Source organism: Rattus norvegicus, chromosome 8, assembly GCF_021556685.1.
Source record: "Rattus norvegicus strain SHRSP/BbbUtx chromosome 8, alternate assembly SHRSP_T2T, whole genome shotgun sequence".
Lineage (NCBI taxonomy): Eukaryota > Metazoa > Chordata > Mammalia > Rodentia > Muridae > Rattus > Rattus norvegicus.
In genome coordinates, this window is record NC_141541.1 from 109,491,717 (window position 1) to 109,514,453 (window position 22,737).

General features: G+C 41.6%; 1 protein-coding gene and 1 long non-coding RNA gene across 13 annotated transcripts in view; one reads left to right on the plus strand and one right to left on the minus strand.

The window, feature by feature from the left end:
* LOC148004318 (uncharacterized) overlaps positions 1 to 22,737 on the plus strand; it is a 114,154-nt gene that overhangs the window by 26,643 nt on the left and 64,774 nt on the right. For 4 of the 10 annotated variants that reach the window (XR_015628002.1, XR_015627995.1, XR_015627996.1 and 1 more), the window contains exons 2-3: positions 18,031 to 18,149; positions 18,826 to 18,999. This is a non-coding gene — a long non-coding RNA (uncharacterized LOC148004318). Of the gene's footprint in view, positions 1 to 14,436; positions 16,673 to 17,130; positions 17,301 to 18,030; positions 18,150 to 18,825; positions 19,000 to 22,737 lie in introns of those variants that run through there. The other 6 variants (XR_015627997.1, XR_015628000.1, XR_015628003.1 and 3 more) reach the window with 3 other exon arrangements.
* Ppp2r3a (protein phosphatase 2, regulatory subunit B'', alpha) overlaps positions 308 to 22,737 on the minus strand; it is a 140,014-nt gene continuing 117,584 nt past the window's right edge. For 2 of the 3 annotated variants that reach the window (XM_087562862.1, XM_087562863.1), the window contains 4 exons: positions 20,936 to 21,111; positions 20,346 to 20,464; positions 19,135 to 19,241; positions 308 to 3,127 (listed from right to left, as the gene is read on the minus strand). In XM_087562862.1, coding sequence (XP_087418988.1) covers positions 3,001 to 3,127; positions 19,135 to 19,241; positions 20,346 to 20,464; positions 20,936 to 21,111 — 529 coding nt within the window. In that variant the 3' untranslated portion in view covers positions 308 to 3,000. 3 annotated transcript variants of the gene reach the window in all.

Sequence of the window (22,737 nt, forward strand, 5' to 3'; positions counted from 1 at the left end):
GGAATTTTTCCTGTAGGTAACATGCTTTTAGAACATAAAGCTAAAGACTGTGTGACTTGCAGCTGATACTCTGCTGTCACTTTAGATACTCCGTGACACGCCTTTTACTATATAGACAAGGTCAGTCACCTTTGACCCTGGAGAATCCCTGTATCCCACAGGAAAACATTTCTCAAGTTGATAGATTATATTTTTAAGAGTTTTATAATCCCAAGTCTTCAAAGAGTTATTTTTGCAAAAATTCAGCTGCACTTACAGGCATAAAAATGAATTTTATCTAAAACACAAAAGTGTATAGTGAACCCAGTTCATACATATAACGACTTTATTTTGTTTGGCAACGGGAAAACAAGTCATGCACCATCTCTACTCAAACACTTTCAAAGCCAAGCAAATGATATATGAATTAGTTTTGCTATCTTCTTTCTTCCTTTTTTCTTTAACATTTGAACAGTATAGTAACAGATAAGGTAGTTACAGGGAAATGTACAGAATTTTATAGTTTGATTACCTTGGCAATTATGCTGTGAAACCTTCCTTTCATTAAATAATTAGTTCAGTGATTCTCAACCTCTGGGTTGAACTCGAAACCCCTTTCACAGGGGCCGCATAACGGATTATCAGCTATTTACATCATGATTAATAATAGCAAAATTATAGTTATGAAGTAGTAAATAGTTTTATGGTGGGGTCACCACAATGTGAGGGACTGTATTAAAGGGTCACAGCATTAGGAGTGTTGAGAACCACTGCTTTAGATTCTTCTTCTTTTCCAAGGTCCCTGGGCTGTTGTCACAATTTGACATTTCCAGTTTGGTAGTAAGGAGTATACTTAGCTTGATCTCTACCACAGTGTCAAATACATACTAACCTAGTTCCTTGCATTCGTGTCTAAGAAAGGAACAGGGTGAAGCACTTGTTCATGATGGAAGTCTAATTCAGGTGACCCAAATTAAACCGTTCCTCCAACTGGATGGTGCTGATGGGTTTTGATCAAAGTAAAAAGCAAGGGTTTGAGTAAAGGGTGGAGGAATAAGGTAGCAGAATAAGTTATAAGCGCTGAGGTGCAGTGGTGGTGGAGTGCTTTTGTGGCATGTGGATGGTTCTAGGCTTTGGTTCCCAGCACCACAGATTAAGTACAGGTTGTACACTACCAGTGCAGCTAGTGCGGTCCAACTGGCTCGGCCCTGTGTTCTGTCGTTTGAAGGATACTGTAAAGCTGGATTTTAGATTGTGCTTTCCGGTAAGACTCAAAATACTTTACCCAGCTAATAAAATCCTTTAAACTGCCCCCCCCCCCCATTTCCTCTTCCTGCTAAACTTGGATGGGATTGGTGGTAACATATAATTCTTTTTAAGACAAGATTTCACTGTGTAGCCCGTGCTGACCTCAAACTTTGAGCCCTCGATCCTCCTCACCCCAGTCCCTTGAGTGCTGGTGTTAGAGCAAAGTGTTATTTAGGCTACTATATATTATGCATTTTCTTGTTTCCTGCCTTAACTACCTAAATCTTGAGATTATAGGCATGCCCCACCAAACGTGTGCTTTTTTTTTTTTTTGTCAATTTAGTCACTGCTAGGCTTTAATTATCTGGGTTAACTCCTAGTTGTAATAGTTCTCAGTTTCTATAATGGTTATAAGGGAGATTAGTTGAGTCTTAGGGAACTGGAGGATCTTGGGACAGGTGGGGTTGCAGCTTGCAAATTTCTAGTATTAGTTGATATTATATGTCTAAAATTCTCATTTCCTCCATGTGTGACTTCCCATCACCCAAGGTTTACTTCACTGCTTGGCCTTTCTATTAGGAAAAGAACTAGGATGGAGAGAAAAGGAAGGCTACTCTGACCATTTAAAATTGAAACAAAAAAAGGGACAGTAGAAAGCTGCTTTGATTTTAGAAATGTCCACCCTTTTTAGTTTTTTTTTTTTTTTTCCTAAAGTATAATGGGTAACAATAAGCATGTTGTAGGGGTTAGCTGCATTGTGGCCTGTTGGAAAGTGTAGGATTCTGGATTCACCACTATAGTAAAAAAGGCTTTCTACTGTGGGTGAGAGCCACTGTTTTTCTTCCAAGGTTGATAATAATGAGGTGGATGAAATATACCTGGTATTTTCCACAGGAAGTAAGGTATACTGCTCTTTAGTTTGTGCCTTTTATTTTTGACCTAATTTAGTATTTAAGAGAGGGATGGAGTATGTATAGTGAGAAGTTTCCATGGTATGTTACATTCCTTAAGTCTTCAAGTAAGCCTTCTGCTAGAAATGAAGATAGGTCATTAACTTGTAGATTAATACATAATCTAAAAAGTGTCTGCAAATGTAAGTAGTGCCAAATTCTGTACTTGTCTTCATTTTCAGAAAAAAATTTTATGAGGTTTTTGTACAAGGTCCACAGTCAGATGCAGAGGCTGCCAGAGCTGCCAGCAGGGCTGGCAGGGCCCAGTGGTTGGTTACCTGAGAATGTAAGTGACTTAGCAGCTCGGCAGGCCATGGTGAAGTTACGTTAAGCCAGGTAAGTTGAAGGCCCTGAACTCCTCCAGTACATAAGTAGTTTCTGAGATGCTTGGCAGTGCTTTTGTTACAGGATAAAGCCAGTTCCAGAGGCCCTTTTTCAAGTTCCAGAATTTTTGACTCAAGTTTTCTGCAAGTGAAGTTTTCTTAAAGGTTCTGTAGGAGCCTGAGGTACCCCAGGGAAGCTGGCCAGTACTGAGGCAGCTTCTGCTTCTGTGCAGAGAACTGTGTGTGGCCTTATTTCCAAGAGAGCCTCCATACACCAAGGGGTGTAGAGTGCTGACTGCAGACTTTGGAAGGTGACTGATGACAGCATGGTACTTCCAAGGAAGAGCGCTGCACGTTTGCAACAAACTGGTGGGGTCTCCTGTGCTGAACTACTTAGAGCATTTTAGTTTCTAGTGCACTCGGAGGAACCAAACTCTTTACAAAGCAGTGTACAACTAGAACGTCTCTCCACACCATCCTTTCCGTGTAGATTATGGCAACTACTCTTCATCCACTGACTGGAGCTTTCCACATTTCTCTGAAAGGCTTGAAGTTAGGATTTTATTGCCCTTGTTTCCAAGTTCAGAGGGAGACACAGGCTCATCTGATTCATAGTCTTCAAATGAGCTGAAAAGACAAAGCAAAATTAGTTGATTTTAAAAAATTAGTTTATAAACACTTGGGTACACATCAGTGTAGCACCCAGAGACTTGATGATTAGCCTGAAAAGTGACCATTACCCAGCATGGATATAACTGTGCTGCTCTGTAGAGGGCACCGACCAGAGCAGAAAACTCCCTGCTTCCTAACTCAAGTCCATGTTAGGATTTGTTGAAAAGCAGAGTTCGAAGCTTTTTGAGTGTTTACACTGGTGTTTCTACAGGGAGCTTGTTATCATTCACTAGCTTTGTGTGACAGTCTCTCCTTGGCCCCTAATGACATGTTTAGATGTGTAAGTGCGTCTGTTGCAGACATCAACTCCACTTGTGGACTCCTCTATTCTAATTCTTACTAGGATTTTAATTCCCTTTAAAGCCTACTGATAGCTTTGAAATGCCGAGTCTCCCAGGTTCAGTGTTTATCTCTTGTGACTGATGCTTGCCTGCCCTGAGGTACCAAGTTAAGTATTCTGATACTAACTTGAGCCTAGAAAAACACACAAGGTCATTGGCTGAATTATGTTCTGGGCTAACAGTGCTCGCCATCACCGGTGTAGCTGAGGAGCTTTACCTGCCAGAGAAGTGCTTTATTTTGGAGCCACATATGCAGCCCCCTGAACTGTTTGTTTCATGTGTATGAGTGCATGGCCTGCATGTATGCATGCACACCATGTGTGCGATGGCCATGGAGATCACAAGAGGGCATTGGATTCTTTGGAATTGGATTACAAATGATTGTGAGCTGCCACGTGGGTGTTGGGATCTAAAACTCCAGTTCTTCTGCAAGGGCAACAAGTGCACACCACTGAGCCATTATTCCAACAGTCCCTCCTCCAAAACCCCCAAACATAATTTAGTAGAAGGTTATAAACATTTTTTTAAAAAGTGTCTACACCTAATGTTTAGAAAAACTTCCTGTGATTCTGCTCAAGGTGATGCTTAAACTTGTTCACTGCAGAAACCCAACTACATTCCTAGTGTTTGTTTCCATTACTCCGTCCTTGAGGGTACTGCGGATGTCACGGCAGGGAGCTGTGCTGGTAAGCTTTCCTTACTAGGCGTGGAGTGGTATCAAAGTTAATTCTAACCGACAAATCAGGACTGCTTATTTCTCTCAAAGTAAGTTATTTTCCTTCCCTTGGTCTCTAACTTGTTGTGTCTAAGAGCTAGTGTCTTAATACCTTAGTGCAAGTGTGAGAAAAAGGCATATTTAAGTCAGAAGGGATAACACTAATTCAGTAAATATTTGAATTCAAATCGCTGAGCTTGAGCCAAATGCTGGATGGATGCAATAGGAATGATTGAATGACGTGAGCCAGCCTCTCCTAGCTCGATGGCCTGGTAGAGACCGCCTGGAATGGTGCCAAAGGGTTAAAATGTGGGTTCTGGAGCCAAGACAAAGTCAGATTCTAATCTGGGTCTGATCAGTCTGTGACTTGGGACATATTACCTAACTCTACATTCAAATCTTTGCCTCATGAGCTCTCACCACCAAGTGGAGGTGATGAGGGTCTTAATACACCAGACACTACTAAATGTAGCTCGTGTTTTCATAGAGAAGTACTAGGGCCTACCTCAGCATGCTTGTGACACAAACCTATTGAGGGCAAGATTATTTATAAATAAATACAACCCCCTTTCCCCAACACCGTGCCAGCCACATTCCAGCACTCTGGAGGCAGGGGCATATTTTGGTATACACTGTTGAGTTCAGGCCAGCCATGCAAGCCTACAAAAGGGTTAAAGAGCTGATTGAGTAACTGCCCTTTGGGTTAGTGCTGTGGAAACAGGCAGTATCTGGAGATACGTCTGACAACTGAGGATCCTGTGGGCATCGAGTTAGTATAGTCTAAGGACAGAACTAAACTTAGACAGTGCCAGAGGCTACCTTATGGTCATCTCGCTTAGAACTGGGTTGTAGCCTGCTCCCAGCCAGCATTGTGAGGTAGGCTGTGGACTACTCATTTGCATTCTGGGGCACTTTGTCTTTCTGATGTTTACACACCATTTCTGTATGCTTCTAACCCTCATGTTCAGCCTCAGCTGCTGGACACACGGAAAGCCCCTGTACATCTGGCTGCCTACTAGATGACTTTTCCAGGATGACAGTATACTTACAGGTCAACGCACTCTACTGCTGACCTCTTTTCTCTGTATTAGCGAGCCATGTCCTAGTAATGCCCTTTTCTTCCCTTTTTGAATCCAGCCAGTTGCTCACACCCTGTACCCTATGGGCACAGCTGTTTCTTCCTGTTTGACTAGGGAACTCTGCTTTTCTGCTTGAATGATGATGTTTTCTAGGGACTGGATTTCTTGGTTTCACTTCTGCCATGGACCCCTTGCTACTGCATATACACCCAGACATGTTTATTACAGTCTTGGGGTTTAGTGCCACTGCTTTCCAGTTACCAACATATCTGTCCTTCTGGCAAATTGGGTTCCATGTGTTTATCTGAGATGTCACTTAAAATATTCTTCATGGCAGGGTACAGAGCTATATATAGCTCAATGGATACTAGCGCTTACTGCTCTTGCAGAGGACCCAAGTTTACCCATTTTGGGTGGCTCATGGCTACCTGTACCAACACCTACAGATTTGACAGCCTCTTTGGCCCCCATAAGTACCTGTAGGTATGCATTCTCTCCTCACTGCTACCCCCACACCACACCCAGTACTTGAGCAGAAACAGGTGGGTCTACTGAGGTCTAGGCCAGTCAGGGCTACATAGGAGACCCTGTCTTGATAAAGACAATTACTTTATGAGGTATTATCTGTTGAACCGTTTTTGAATGAGCAGGGGACTCAGGATGAAAGCAGATCACAGTTCAGTATTCCCAAGCATAAAATCAGCAGCTTTCTTAGGGATACAAGAGTTATAAAGAGTCATACTCTTTCTACTTTATACTCTTGTTAGTACAAGAGTATAAAGGCAGGAGTGCTCAGAATTCTGTCAGCACTATCCCTGCTTTGAAGAACCTATCTTTCCTGAAGTTTTCACTCAAATAATGTAGTTTTTGGGGAACACTATTACGCTAGTTCTGTAAACCCTGGGGTGGAAACACTGCCTGCTCTACCTTGCAGAGCCGTTGTTGGCACACATGGTAACAAAAGACTATGTAGTTTCAGGTGTTGACTGGGAGTTGTAGTTTGTGCCAAGTTTCTGAAATTCTGATTATCTACAGAAACAAATGGCTATAATATTTCGACTCAGGGCTTGCTGTGGGAAATCTCAGACATACATGGTATAAACACAGAATACAATGTTCACTAGTTCTTGGGAACCTTTTATCATCCAGAAGTAGAAGTGTGAATTATATTTTTCCTTTTTTTTTTTTTTTTTGGTTCTTTTTTTCGGAGCTGGGGACCGAACCCAGGGCCTTGCGCTTCCTAGGTAAGCGCTCTACCACTGAGCTAAATCCCCAGCCCCTATTTTTCCTTTCTTGAGACAGGGTCTTTCATATAGCCCATGAGACCTCACACTAACTCCGATCCTCCTACTTCTACGCTCTTAGTACTGGCATTCAGGCAGGCTACCATACACAGTTTATGCAATAATACTGGGGTTAGAAATTGGGAGCTTTGTGCATGCCACTCAAGCACTCTCCCAACTGAGCCACATCCCTAGCCTTATCTCTTAAGAAAGGTCCCACTAAATCGCCATGGCTGGCCTGAAAGAGAGAACGGACGCATAGGCTGACCTCTGACCTCACATGTGTGTCATGACATGCACATGCTTGCACACATACACATAAATGCAATAAAATTTCCTAATGTCTACCATCTCACTTTCCTGTCTCAGAAAGTTGACCTGTCTTAAGAACACTCAATAGAAAAGTGTTCAAATTGTTTCTCTTTTAAATGGGTGTTCTGTCTGCCTGTTACTATGTGTGCACAGAGGCCAGAAGAGGGTGCAAAATCCCCTGGCTCTGGAGTTTTAGATGGCGGTAAGTGGCTATGTAGGCATGAGTGGCTGGGTCCTCTGCAAGAACAAGTGCTGAGTCATCCTTCCAGCTCCTTAAACTCAAAACAATGTAACCTCCCACCCCCACTTTTAAAGATGAGGTCTCCTTCTATATTCCAGGCTCACCTCAGATGCATGGTGTGCCTGCCTCAGATGCCCAAGTCCTAGGATTACAGGGGCGTGCAACTATGTCTGCACTATAAACTACCTAAATGGACAAGTTACTGCTTTAGGAACATTCTAAAGCATTAAAGTCGATTTTTGAGTGCTAGTAACATTGTTACTGCAAATAGTTATCTCTATTGCTTGACCAAAGGTGTTTTAAGTGTGAGTGTGTGTGTGTGTGTGTGAGTGTGTGTGTGTGTGTGTGTGTGTGTGTGTGTGTGTGTGTGCCTTACCCACTGGCTCATCTTGGTGCTCCCTACACCTGCACATTAAAAATATTTAATTTAGATGTGTAGCTGTCTGGGTGCCCATGCCTGTGCATGTGAAAACCAAAAAGGGTGTTGGTGTTCTCTTCTGTTATGTTCTACATCTTTCTGTGAGACACTTTCTTCCTGAAACTGAGGCTCCGTTTCCTCAGCTAGGCTGGAAGCCAGCACCTACTTCAGAGCTCAGGTTACAGGCACTTTTGGGAACACTTGTCTTACTATGTGGGTGCAGGGATTCTAGCTTTTTGTTGTGTAAACCATAAGGATGCTAATTATAAATAATGGTATAACCTTTCCTTATTTTAGGGACTCTGGTCTTTCTGGGTTCATTCCTGAGCTGAATTTATGCTGGTCTTTGTTGTGATAGTCTGTCAGCTGGCCATGCTTGTCTTGCCTTGTCTACAGCCTCATGCCTAGAGTCATTTATGGGCTGTGACCAAACCAAGAGGTAGATCGTGACAAAAGGAAGCCCACGACTTGTTAGGAGTGTAAGAACTTTAAGTGCTTTTGGAAGGTTTTCTGTTCCGGGATTGGTAAGGACATGTTTGTGGTGGGATTGGGAGGAACACTGTTGCTCTCTGTCTGTGCTGTATGGTAAATATTTGCTGAGGCACTTCCGTAACAGTCTGTCAGGTGATAACAGTTACAAGACAGAAAAATGGTTGTTTGCCTTAGAGAAGCCACAGTTCAGTGCTAAGATGAGTAAGTCCATCTGTTTCCACTCACAGGCCAGGCTCTGTTAGACATATTACACAGACCGCCTCACAATCCACTGTTACACAAACAGACAGCTACTGTATCAATGATGCCATGGCCTATGCTCTAGGAATGAAGCAAACAGCCTGGGTGATGAATGCTACTTACAGCTGACTAAACTCTACTGGAAGAGGCTGGGGAAATATGGCCATGGTCATAGAAGCTGTAGAAGAAAAAAGCCACTGCTTTTTATTACAGAGAACTAGGCTCACAGACTTTTTATATACATTGTCTTTTTTGTTTGTTTGTTTTGTGTTTGGTGTTTCAAGACAGGGTTTTCTCAGTGTAGTCCTGGCTGTCCTGGAAGCTACTCTGTAGACCAAGCTGGGATTAAACTCAGAGATCTGCCTGTATCTGCCTCTTGAGTGCCAACACCGCCTGGCTACACATTGTCTTCTTTAAATCTTAGAATAGCTTGGTGTTGCAGAGGCTTCATTGTGGAGGGGTACTGTGGCTTAGAAACCTGGGATCACACTAGGGGGACAAGGATTTGAGCTTAGCCTAACTGCTAATTGCATGTGTGTGCTGTACATCCAGCTTTACCAAGAGTAGTCCTAGCTACTGTCTCCAACATGGAACATATCTCCGATTCTCACAAAAGCTCTGCAAGGCGGCACCAAGAGCTTCTGAAACTGAGCTGGTGGGGTCAGGTAACCTGTGCATCTGGTGACTGGGCCAGTGCTGAGTGTCTCCTAAGCCTCTTAACATTCTTCCTTTTTCTAATATGGATCTGGCAATTTCTGTGTGACATTTATTCACCCTGACTTATCTGTTTTTCATGAGGTGAAGCTCTAGGTTATAGCCTTTGGATTTTTAGGCACAGACCCATGTTTTGGACCAGTCAGTCAGTTGTTAATCCTGTGTGACAGGCCTTCCTTTTCCTTTGCTGACATTCTAGCACTTGCTGTACAGGCTGCTGTCTTCCCTTCCCTAGAGACCTCAGCACCCACATGTGTTCTCTGTAGGCCTTATCTTCCACCACAGGAGATGAGAGGTCTGTGACAAGAGTGTCTCATATGTACTGGTTGAATTTCACTACAGCTGGTGACTGCACTGCTTCTTGTAACCCTTTACCTGTGTCCCTGCCTCTTCTTCCCTCACCTGTGTCCCTGCCTCCTCTTCCCTCACCTGCACCCCTGCCTCCTCTTCCCTCACCTGCGCCCCTGCCTCCCCTTCATTCCAAGCACACTGGTACCCCTCTTAGTACTACCACAATTCAAAAAAGAATTTTTTTTTTGCTTGATCCAATTGTATTTCATCTCTAACTGATATTAAGTTTCTCTTATGTTTACTCAAACATATTAGGCATTTAGACCTGATATCCTCTCACCCCCTTTCTTTAAAGCAGGTTTAAAAATCGGGGGTGGGAGGAATGCTAAAAAATGGGTTGGAGAGATGGCTCAGAGGTTAACAATGCTTACTGCATTACTTATTAGAGGACCAGAGTTTGGATCTCAGCACCCACACTGGGTGGCTCGCCACATACACCTGTTAATTTCAGCTCCAAGGATACACGCACACACACACTCTCTCTCTCTCTCTCTCTCTCACACACACACACACACACACACACACACACACACACACAGAGAGAGGGAGAGAGAGAGAGAGAGAGAGAGAGAGAGAGAGAGAGAGAGAGAGAGAGAGAGAATGAATATAAGAGAATAAGAATGAATAAGTCAGGCTTGGCGGTGCATACTGTTAATACCAGCACTTGAGAAGCAGAAACAGGTGGATCTTTGAGTTCAAGGTCAGCCTGGTCTAAATAGCCAGTTCCAGGCCAGCCAGAACTGCCTGGCATGAGTGCACAGAAGTGAATGCCGGTCTTCTGCAGGAGCGGTATGTGCTCTGGTCACTGTAGTGATTTTCTTCTCTTATTTTCTGGGGATTAACTGCTATAACAACTGTTTATTGTTTGTGTGTAGTTAAGAGGTGCTGGTTTGAAAGAGAACTGTCTCCCAGAGGCTCACACATTGAACTCTTGGACTGCATGCCTCCCTGCTATGACAGAGTCTTAGATCTCTGTAACCGTAAGGCAAATTAAACTCCCTTTTTTAGGAGTTGTTCTGGTCATGATGTTTTATCACAGCAACAGGAAACTGTTATATTTTTATTTCATTACAGTTTCCTTTTTGGGGAGTGGAGGGCTGCTGGGGACTAATCTCAGGGCTTTGCACATGATACACCACTGAGCTTCCCCCTCAGCCCACAATAGCTTAAAGTAGTTCACTGTTCACTGTATGTAGGTCCCATTTACTTTCATGATTTGTTCTCTGTAAGAAGTAAATTTTTGTGTAAATGAACTCCAAATATGTGTTATTTAAACCTCACACTTTGAAAAGATCCAGAATTCTGAATTCAAAGTTTTCTTTTAAAAATGATTTATTTATTTTTGTTTGTTTTGCTTATATCTAAGTGTACTACTGTGTATAATGCCCTTGGAGGCCAGAAAAACACATTGGTTCCACTGGGATTACAGACAGTTGTGAACTCCACGTCAGTGCTGGGAGCTGAACCTGGCTCATCTGAAGGAAGAGCGAGTGCTCTTTCCACTGCTGTGAGCCGTCTCTCCAGTGCCGGACCCTACTGTCAGCACCTGAAAGGGATTCATGACGCTAGGCTTGACTGTCAGCTTGAAGGAACACACGTCTCTAGGCATGGAGGGAGATGCATGCATGCATGTATGTATGTATGTACGTATGTATGCATGTGGCTAGCTGAGCAGCAGCAGTCATTTCTGCTTCCTGGCTAGGGACTCAGGGTTATGGCTGCCTTTGGCTTCTGCTGCCATGATGGACGAAAGCACTTGGAGCTATGAGCCAAAATAAACCCTTCATTCCGTAAGTTGTTTTTGTAAGGTATTTGATCACAGAATGGAGGAAAATAATTAAAACAATATTGCTTAATTTCTTTTTGCATTCACTTTGTGGGCAATGTATTTTTCTTACTAAAGATTTTCAGTTTTTTTTTATTATTTTGTGTGGTAAATTTATGCTCATGTAGGGGCTGACAAACTGTATAAGCCAACTCTGTCTTCATACCTGTTTTGGTATAACCCATGAGCTAAGAGTACTTTTACCTTTTTTAATTTTGAAGAAAAGTCACAGGAATATTTTATGATATGAAACACTATGCAGTTAGTGCTTCTGACTTTATTTTTAAGGATTTATTTATTTATTACATATAAGTACACTGTAGCTGTCTTCAGACAGACCAGAAGAGGGCATCAGATCCCATTACAGATGGTTGTGAGCCACCATGTGGTTGCTGAGATTTGAACTCAGAACCTCTGGAAGAGCAGTCTCTTAACCACTGAACTGTCTCTCACCCCCAGTTTATTTTAAAGTTCTATTGGAATACAATGACACACATTTGCTTATATATTATATGCATCTGCCACGTAGTTGTAACAGAATCTACAAGATCTGACACTTGTAACCAGGACAGAGAAAAAAATGCTGATTCTTGCTCCTATGTATCCTTTATTTACTTCACTGGCTAAAATTCTAGAAATTATTTCTGTTGTTTTCCACAGGTGTTTTTAAACCCTAGCATTTCAATAAAAATAACAAATAATGTTTTCAGCCACGCTCATTCCATTCAGTGCCATGCTGCACTTTTTATTAAAAACATGGACTTTCTGGGTCTGAGATGGTTCAGTGGTAAGCGCCACCTACTTTCAAGCCTTCCAGCCTGGGTGTAATCTGAGGATCCTACAAGGTGCCAAGAATTATATCTAAAAGTTGATCTTTGATCTCCAGATGTGCACCAGAGCATAGGGACCATTATAGTTATGTGTGCTCCCACAGTAAAACAAAAACAAAAAAAAACCAACTACAGAATAGGAACTGTTAAAAACCAAAAACCAAAACAAACCAAAACAAAAAACCAACAATAAAAGAACTTCCCCATTTCTAAGACACTAACTATACTTCTTAAGGGTACATTTTTTTCATTCTTCTGAACACTCATTTTGATGCCTTGTTCTGATCTCTGTATTAACTTCTGTCCACAGTGAATGTCCTCATATTGTATTTTGTTGGTATTTTTCAACTGTCTGGTGTGTGTTTGTTTTTCTTTGTAGTTGGGAACAAACTGCTGTCTCTGCCTGACTGGTTGCCTAGGAAGGGGAAGAGGGTTGAAAAGGTGGTTGATCTGTCTGTGCTCCTAAGTGTCTGGGTGGCTGTTTTTTCTCTTCCATGTTCCCATAGTCTTCACTTTCGTTTTTCTTTTAGGGATAGCATGGCATATATATAGTTTGACCTCTATGAACGCTGCTTCTCGCGTCCCCCTTGTTTCTAGGTTCTAGTCAATTGAGGTAGGGATCACTAAAATCTGCTCCCTTTTCTGTAACAATTATCCCTTTGTATTCTGTTACAAAGAGCTATCTGCTCCTTCCTTCTCATCCTGTTTGCTCACCTTCTTTTAGTGTCCACCTAAAGCTTCTCTTCTTTTAGGTGGTTCTGTTTTTTGTTTTATGTTTAATTATCATCTTCCATTGCTAGAGTCTTGCTATGTGTTCCGGCTGTCCGCAATTCATGATTACGGCTTGGTCTCTTGGGTGCTGGGGTCCAGGGATAAGCCACCACCAGCTGGGACTCTTCCTCACGGGGTGAGGGAGCTGAAGACTGCAGGATGCATCCAGTCCCCTCTCAATCAGAAGCTAGTCTGTCCTGTTATTTTTTGGATGTTCTGTTTGTATCCTAATATGTATTCTGTTAATGCCCTATGAACAAAATTCAGGAAGTTTTTTTTTTTTAAATTAGGAACTACTTTACAGTGTCTATAAATAATAGTATTCATTCCCCACTTCTGATTTTTTTTTTGTCTCTAGAGTCTAATAATATCATGACAGCTTTATAAAAAGTGCTTTTAAATTATTAAAATGTTTTGATGGTAGTCATTATTCCATAACTGAATCATTTTAATAACAAACTCTAGCCTTTTTCATTCACTGTTCCAAAAACATTTGCTTTGATTATGACATCATTAGTTTATGCTGCATGGTCTATGCTGTTGTGTGTATGTTTGTAACTGAATGAAACTATTTTGAGTTTGGCTTTACTATTCTGGGTGTTTAACATTAGCTCTCCTTCTAGTTGTCTTGGAAGCTTTGTAGGGTGTCTGCTAAGATGTGCTAATAAAACTTACATATGTATTTTCTGTGTCTTCTTTCAATTGTTACTGCTGAGATTTATACAAAATTTCTCTCTTTATCCTAATTTTCCTTACAGTATGTTTTCCATCAGATTGTATTTTATTTTCTATCTTTTTAGTTCAGTGGTTCTCAACCTTCCTAATGCTGTGATCCCTAAACAGAGTTCTTCATGTTGTGGGGATCCCAACCATAAAATTATTTTCATTGTTACTTTATAATTTTATTACTGTTATGTATTGTAATGTAAATATCTGTACTTTTCAATGGGTCGTAGGTGACCCTGTGTGAAAAAGGTCATTCAACCACCAAAGGAGTTTTGCCCCATAGTTTGAGAACCTCTGTTGTATTTGGTTAGGCTTATTTTTATATTTAAAGTGATTTAATTCTTATTATTTATTATTTGGGACACTGCTGTAAGGCAACTGGGGCAAGGCTTATTTACACCTCCCTCCCTTGTCTTGTGACGTGTTTTTAATTAAAAATTTTACCAGGGCTACACAGAGAAACCTTGTCTCAAAAATTTTTTTAAAAATTATTTTGTATGTATGGGTGTTAACTTTGTATATGTTTGTGTACTCCATGTATGCAGGGTCCTTGGAAGGCCAGAAGAGGGCATTGGCTCCCCTGAAATTGGTGTTACATACAGCAGTGAGCAACACGTCAGTGCTCAGGACAGAGCCCTGGTAACTTGTGTTTTTAAAAAGTGGAAAACAGGGAGAGTGATTTTATCTTGAGATTTGTTTTCGCTATCCTTGGCTTTTGTTTTTCCATATGAAGTTGAGAATTGCTCTTTCCATGTCTGTGAAGAATTGTATTGGAATTTTCATGGGAATTGCATTGAGTGTGTAGATGCTTTTGTGTAAGATGTGTAAGATGAGTGTGTAAGATGGCCGATTTTTTTTTTTTGTTCGGAGCTGGGCACCGAACCCAGGGCCTTGCGCTTCCTAGGCAAACGCTCTACCACTGAGCTAAATCCCCAACCCCAAGATGGCCGATTTTACTATGCTAATCCTACCAATTCATGAACGAGGGAGATCTTTTCCTCTTCTGAGGTCTTCCCTTTCTTTCTTCAGAGACTTGAAGTTCTTGTCATATAGATCTTTCCCTTGCTTGGTTAGAGTTACAGCAAGATATTTTATATTATTTGTGGCTATTGTGAAGGGTGTTGTTTCCCTAATTTATTTTTCAGCCTGTTTATCATTTATATAAAGGCTACTGATTTGTTAATCTTATATCCAGCCACTTTGCTGAAGTTGTTTATTATCTGTAGGAGCTCTCTGGTAGAATTTTTGGGGTCGCTTAATGTATCTGCAAATAGTGATACCTTGACTTCTTCCTTTCCGGTTCTCTTTCTTTTTGGGGTCTTTGTGTGATTTAGGTATCAGAGTAACTGAGGTTTCATAGAATGAATTGAGTAGTGTTCCTTCTGTTTCTATTTTGTGGAATAGTTTGAGGAGTACTGTACTAGCACTCTTTTGAAGGTCTGGTAGAATTCTGCTCTAAAACCATCTGACCCTGGGCTTTGGCTGCTTCTGGTTCCTTAGGGGTTGTGGGACTGTTAGATAGTTTACCTGCTCTTGATTTAACTTTGACATGTGATATCTGTCTAGAAAATCATCCATTTCATCTAGATTTTCCAGTTTTGTCCAGTATAGCTTTTGTAATAATACCTGATGATTTTTTGAATTTCCTCAGTTTCTGTTGTTAGGTCTCCCTTTTCATGTCTGATTTTGTTAATTTGGATACTATCTCTGTGATCTTTAGGTAGTTTGGTTATGGGTTTTTCTATCTTGTTGATTTTCTCAAAGAATCAGTTCTTGGTTTTGTTGATTCTTTTTATCTTTCTAATTGGTTGATTTCAACCCTGAGTTTGAACTATTTCTACCTCTGGAGGAATCATCATCCATGACCTCAAGCTGTAATATAGAGCAATAGTAAAAACTACATGGTATTGGTACAGAGACAGACAGGTCAATCAGTGGAATAGAATTGGAGACCAAGAAGTAAACTCACACACTATGGACACTTGGTCTTTGACAAAGAAGCCAAAATCATCTAGTGGAAAAAAGGAAGCATCTTCAAGAAATGATGCAGGTCTAACTGGCAGTTTGTATGTGGAAAAATACAAATTGATCCATATTTATGACCTTGTACAAAGATCAAGTCCACGTGGACCAAGGACCTCTACATAAAACTAGATACACTGAATCTAATAGAAGAGAAAGTGGTAAAGCTCCCTGAACACACCAGTACAGGGGGAATTTCCTCAACAGAACACCAGTGGCTCAGGCTCTAATCAACAATTGACAAATGGGATCTCATGAATCTGAAAAGTTTCTGTAAGGCAAAGGAAACCAATATATTGGGAGAAGACCGTCACTAACCATACTTCTGATAGAGGGCTAATATCCAAAATATATAAAGTACTCAAGAAGTCAGACTCCAAGAAACCAAATACCCCAACTAACAAATGAGGTACAGAGCTAAACAGAGAGATCTCGGCACAGAAATCTCAAATGGCCAAGAAGCACTTAAATGTTTATCATCCTTATTCATCAGGGAAATGCAAATCAAAATGACCCTGAGATTCTACCTCAGACCAGTCAGAATGGCTAAGATCAAAAACTCAGATGACAGCAGATGCTGGCAAGGACGTGGAGAAAGAGGAACACTCCTCCATTGCTGGTGGGATTGCAAACTGGAATTTTGCAATCTGGTGGGTTCTCAGAAAATTCAAAATAGTTCTACCTGATGACCAGCGATACCACTACTGGGCATATACCCAAAAGATGCCCCAACATATAACAAGGACACGTGCTCCACTATGTTCATAGCAGCCTTAATTGTAATAGCCAGAAGCTGGAAAGAACCCAGATGTCCCTCAACCGAAGAATGGATACAGAAAATGTGGTTCATTTACACAAAGGAATACTATTCAGCTATTAAAAATGAGAATATCATGAATTTTGCAGGCTTAAGGATGAACTAGAAAATATCATCGTGAGCAAGGTAACCCAGACCCAAGAGGACATGCATGGTGTACTCACTGATAAGTGGATATTACCCAAAAAGTACAGAATACTCATGATACAACACACAGACCATATGAAGTTTAACAAGAAGGAAGGCACAAGTGTGGATGCTTCAATTCCACTTAGAAGAGGGAACAAAATAATCACAGGAGGCAGAAGGAGGGAGGAAAGCAGGTAGGAGACCAGAGGTGCAGGGGAAAAGGGGGCAGGATCAGGTATGGGAGGAGCTAGAGAAGCCCAGAGGGCCAGGAGAATGAATGGAAATGTGCAGCACTGTGGGGTAAGGGGTGTGGGAACCTCTAGAAAGTCCCAGATACCTGGGATGTGAGAGGCTTCCAACTCAATGGTGGTGTGAGCTTAGCCAAATTGCCCCACAGTGGGGACGGAGCCTGAAGAGACTTCCTCCAGTGGACAGACATGGCTCATGGTTGAGGGATGAAGCTAGCCACATATCCTCAACATTTTTGACACGGGGGGGGAGGGGGAATTGTTCCTGTCTAAAGGAAAGGCAGGGACAAAAAAGGACAGAAGACTGAAGGAAAGGCCATCAAATGACCCGCCCAACTTGGGATCCATTTTATGCACAGGCATCAAGCCCTGACACTATTACTGATGCCATGTTGTGCTTGCAGACAGGAGCTGCCTCTGAGAGATACTGTTACTTACAGCCAACTACTGCACTGAGGTTGAGTTAGGGGAAGAATTGAAGGAGCTGAAGGGGATTGCAACCTCCCGGGAAGAACATGAGTATAACTCACCTGGACTCCCTCAGAGCTCCTGGAAACTAAGCCACCAACTAAAGGTCAAGCATGGGCTGGTCAGTGGTCACAGGCACATTTGTAGCAAAGCACTGCCTTGTCTGACCTCAGTGGGATTGGCTGCCCTTAATCCTGTAGAAACTTGATACCACAGGGAAGGGGATGCTGGTGGGTGGGAGCTGGGGGTGGGTGGGTGCGGATACACATCTCAGAAGCAAAGGGGAGGGGAGATGGGGTGAAGAACTCAAGGAGGAGGGATCGAGAAGGGAGGACAACATTTGGAATGTAAATAAATAATTTTTTAAAATAGTGGAAAACAAACAAAACTACCCCACAGAAGAGGCCAATCAGACCTTTAATCATTGCTGCATTCCAGTCAGGTGACAACCCACAACTGTCATCAGTTATTATTAGCATCCCCTGGATATATTTGGCTTCTGACCTTGCCTACTCAGGCCATCTTTTATTAAAAAAGAACTTCATATATGAAACCTTAGTTTTTTGGCTAAATAAATAAAAATCTCCAGATTTAAAAAGATCCTGAAGACACAGTGGTCTAGGTATAGTGACATATTCTCATCCCGGTGCTGGAGTGGCTCAGGGTGGAAGACCGCAAGACCAAGGTCGGTCTCTGCCCTTGACAGTGGGGTTAGGGGTGCGGAGGGGGGGGTGGGACCTTAGGGAAAGGCTGCACAAGGCCCGACCTCCTGGAGGACTATCACATCACCTAATGGACTGGCTATTTCCTGTTTATCCTTTTTCTCTGTGCTCCAGGAGGCTGACCTGATGGACAAATCAGGGAGCTCCCTGCCTCTGGAAGTCGAGAGGTGCCGTCACCAGCTGCTGAGGAGATGGACAGCGTTGCACGTGGGTTTCTAGTGGCTCGTTCTCAGGTGAGTTTCCTAGTTTGGCAAATTCTAGATTCTACCAGGGCCCTTTCACAAAGCTCTATTTTTTGGCTCATGGAAACTGTTGCTTAATTTGAGGGTCTGAATCTATCATAGCCTGGTTTCTATAAGATCCTTTTACCTCTTTGTAGACTCTTGACAACCACCTAGTTTGGGTACATTTTTCTACTTGCTGTGTTCTAAGAATTCATCCTATATATTAAATGACATGTATAGTGGATGATTCTGCAAACACCGTAATTTTGTAACAGTGAAATGTTAAAAATATAATATCAACTAGAAGAGTATAAAGTAATATATTACAGTATACATAAATGATATGTACAGTACAATATTACAAAACTATAAACATAACGAGTTGTTAAGAAAATGGCGTTTTCCCTGCAATATGAAGACCTGAATTCTGAGCTCTGTAAGTCTCATACATTAGATGTAGTGTAACATGTTTGTATTCCCAGCAAGGACTAAGAAAAAAAATTAGAAAGAATTTCTAAAGAAGTCATAGAAAGTAATAGAATAACCAATAAATGATACAGTTGCTGAAATGTCCCAAGTAGTAAAATATTTGGACAGCTTTCTTTCTTAGCATGATCCATACATGGAATTTCCCTTTGACTTCCTGATAAGGGTTCGTTCAACACATGCTTCCTTTATTATTTAGGGAGGCTCAAGTCTGTAGCCGGGGTGACTGACTACTGCAGAGCTGTGCTCAGTGATCCTGGACTCCGTGAAAGGTGTGCATTATTGAAGGCAGTGAGACAAAGAGTGTCAGGAACTCCGCGAGGAGCAAGAAGCCTACCTCGAACACAGCCTATTGGGAACACGCTCACCCAAGGTAAGAACGAGAAGGCACACATTTCTTTCATCTTATTTAAAAGTGGAAGAAATAGAGAAGGACTTTTTAATGGTAGTTGTATGTCTGACACCGGCAGCCCTGGTAGAGCCTTGTGGGACTCAGAGATGCACTCACCCTTCCTGGAGCTGAACCTGGGCAGATTCCTCAGTCACCAGAGCCTCGTACTCCTCAGCAGCAAACCTGTCCCAGTCAGAGGGCTCGGGGCCCTCATTTTCAACATCCTGATAGAAGGAGGGATTAGAACAGAGGCAGACGTTGGAAGTAGGTATATTTATGGTGTAAATATCATAAGGCAGTTTTGCTGAAACGTATCTGAAAATTATTTCCAGTATAGTAAAAGAGGGGCTAAGGCAACATCCCCATAGTAATCTGCCCCTGAAATTACAAAGTTATGTATGCAAAACAGCTTACATGCTTTTGGTCACAATTCTCTCTTTAATAAAAAGATTGATTTGTGAATCGTACAATTTTAGCATTTGCAGAAGTCAGGAAGGGACACTGGAGTTGGACAGCTGCGAGGCACTCTGTGGATGCTGGGAACTGAACCTACATCCTCTGCAAGAGCAGAAGGGCTTTTAAGCTCTGAGCATCTCTCCAGTTCCATGATTCTTAGAAGGGAAAAGAAATGTGTGCTTTGTGTGTGTGCCCACGTGATCCGAGTGGGTGTGCGTGCCTGCATGTTGGAGATCCTGTTCTCTTTCCATTCAGGTTTATTGATGGTCTAACATGTTTGCTCATGACAAAGGAGCTTGTTTCTACTCTCATGCAGAATAACATTTATTCCTATACACAGGAATAATTAACACTTGAAAAAAGTGTTACATTATCTGAAGTTGTCTGTTATGGAGTTCTATTGTTACTTAGAAGGGTAAATCTATTTACCACACTACCTTGGAAGTGCATAGCATAATTAAACCAAGGTCAGTGTAGCTGATATTTTTTCAAAACTACTTTTTTGAAACTAACTTTTAATGGTTTGCGACCCTACAGCAATCAGATAGCAATGGAGAGCCTAAACTGCCAGCCTGCTTGTGGGATGAGATGTGGTCTTAGTCAGTCTTTATTTGGAGGCAGGGTCTTTGTGCATAGCAGCTCTGGCTGTCCTGGAACCTGCTAGGTAGATCAGGCTGGGTTTGAATTCAGATAATCCCTTTTCCTCTCCCCTCCCTTCTGCTTCAGACTTTATTGTCTCTTTTCATATTTGATCAAGTACTTTAGACGTTATCTCTTTAATACAGAGTCCTATATGTATAGGCCATTTAATATGCAGCATATAGCTTTTGGTACTCCGGCTCTGAGAGCTCAATTTCAATGTATGCTGTTACCTTCTGGACTGCAAAAGGATCTCTTTGTTCATGGTCCAAGTACTTCTCCAGGTTAAAGAAAGTGTCGTAGAAGATGTGAGCCATTCTGCACCTCTTCAAATCTCGCAGAGTTATTCTGCCTATGGAAAGACAAACATACCTTGTAAATCTCACCAGCAGCTCTTTTGACAAAAGAAAAAGCTCACTGATGTTGAAAAGTATATGTCCATTTTATTATAAATCACATCTTTAAAAAGGCAAGTAATTTTTAACTTGTATATGCCAGTGGCTTTAAAGTACACTCATGATGTATAACCATCAACACTGTAACATTATTCCCCTTAACCCCAAGCAAAGAACTATAGTTTCTTCAAGAAGTCATTCCTACCTCCCAACACCTCTGAGTCATTAATCATTTCTTTTCTTTATGGAAAGTTCTATTTCTTAAATAGTGGATTTGACATTAATAGTCAAAGAGAGAAAGTAAATTTTTCTGTAGTTGGGAAGTCTGTAAAGGCAACTCCGGAACACTAAATACATCGGAACTGCAGAACTCTGTGTTCACTCTGTTTAAGGATGAACAGTGTACACTGCTGTTCCATTGGCCTTACCATCATTAGCTGGCTTCACCAAGTCTAGCATCTGGCACAACAGATCATGAAACGGCAAGGGCTCGATGCCCATGGCTTCCATCCGTTCACACTGCTCTTCATAGAAATACTCTAGTTCATACATGGAAAGTACACCATCTCCATCCACATCCATGCAGCGGAACCAATACTCAATGCTAGGAGGAAAAAGATGTCTGTTAGCATGGACCTGGGAGAGGTTCTTTTAAAGTAAATTTATATGTGTGTTACAGATTATGCCTAGTTTATAAATGTTTAGAGAAAACAATGGAGGGCTGGAGAGATGGCTCAACCATTAACAAGATAGGTTCACAACCAAAAATATAATAAAAAATCCAATGGGAGGTCCTTTCTGCCTTTTGTTTTTAAATTCCAGAACCAGTCATTTCCAAATGCCAATTATTTTGCTTTTTATCTTATATTTTCAGAGCAAATGCTCATATTTCTCTCCATTTTTTGTTTTCAAGAATTGCAGACTGATTTTACCCACAGATGATATTTTGGCCTTTACCACTTCCATTTACTTAATACAGTGAAGCTGTTCATTACTTAGCACTGATAACAGTTCCTTTTCTCTCTCATTTGCTTTGCTTCCCATGTCCTTGTTGTCATATTACCCTTACACTGTCACTCGTTGTTTAGATCCACATTCAATACAGCGGATGTTCTATCAATCCGAGTTTCCTGAAATGCCCTTTGATTCCTTCTGACTTAATCTCCTATGGTCTCTCTGCCGGTTCAGTTTCACCTTGAAGTTCTTTTTACTATTATCTGGGCTCTCACATTTCTCCCATCCTTTCACCTGGCACATTATTTAGTAGTACCTTAAGAAGAGTTACAGTAGGTAAGTCTGTCTGTCTGTCTGTCTGTCTGTCTGTCTGTCTGTGCATCTGTGTGTCTGTGTGCATACATGCATGTGGAGGGCAGAGATCAACATTGGTCATCTTCCTCAATTGCTTCTCCACATTTTGTACAGGGCCAAACAGCCTCTGCCAGTTCACTGCTGAGCCCCAGGATCCACCATCTCCCCTCCCCAGCACTGGATTACAAGTGTGTGCCACGACTGACTTTCTGTTTTTTAAACATGAATTCTAAGGATCAAACTGAACTATCCATAGTTTTTTTGATCTTGCATTTCTTTTTTCCGTTTTAAAATTTTAATTTATTCTAAATACATTCTTACTTTGTCATCTACGAGGCCTCCAACTCCTGGTTCAAGTGATCCTCCTGTCTCAGCTCCTGGGCAGCTGCACAGCAGGCACTTGACATCCCTCCTGGCCCAGATCTCAGATCTGCAAAGGTCCCCTTTCCCAGCCTCTAATTTGGTATCCTGGCTAATTCTAGAATTAAAGCTCAGAATTGCTTTTCCCTCAGATTTTTATCTTTATTTTGAGGGGGCCTCACATTGTAGCTTCTGTATGTAATCTACTAGGATTTTAACTTTTACATATGAGTCCATGTGGCATACAAACTACTCTCAAGGGCAGGCTCCATGCCCATGAGTAACACAAAATCAATTCAATGGTAGTTTTGGAGTTTCTTAGTCTCATGCTTTGTCAGGGCTCCAGCCCCCTCACTCCAACCTCTCACAGGTCCTTTGTGTATATTTTATGGCTTCTGGTTTTATGTTCTTATGGGAATCATCTGTGTGCAAATGTTTGCGTGCCTGAGTCTGTATGTGTGTTTTTGGGCTTTTTCTTAGGCTCTTCTGTTTTCATTTGTTTTGTGCTATCCCAATTAGTTTGTTTTTATCTTATTATTTTTAGATGCCTGTTTGTGTGGAT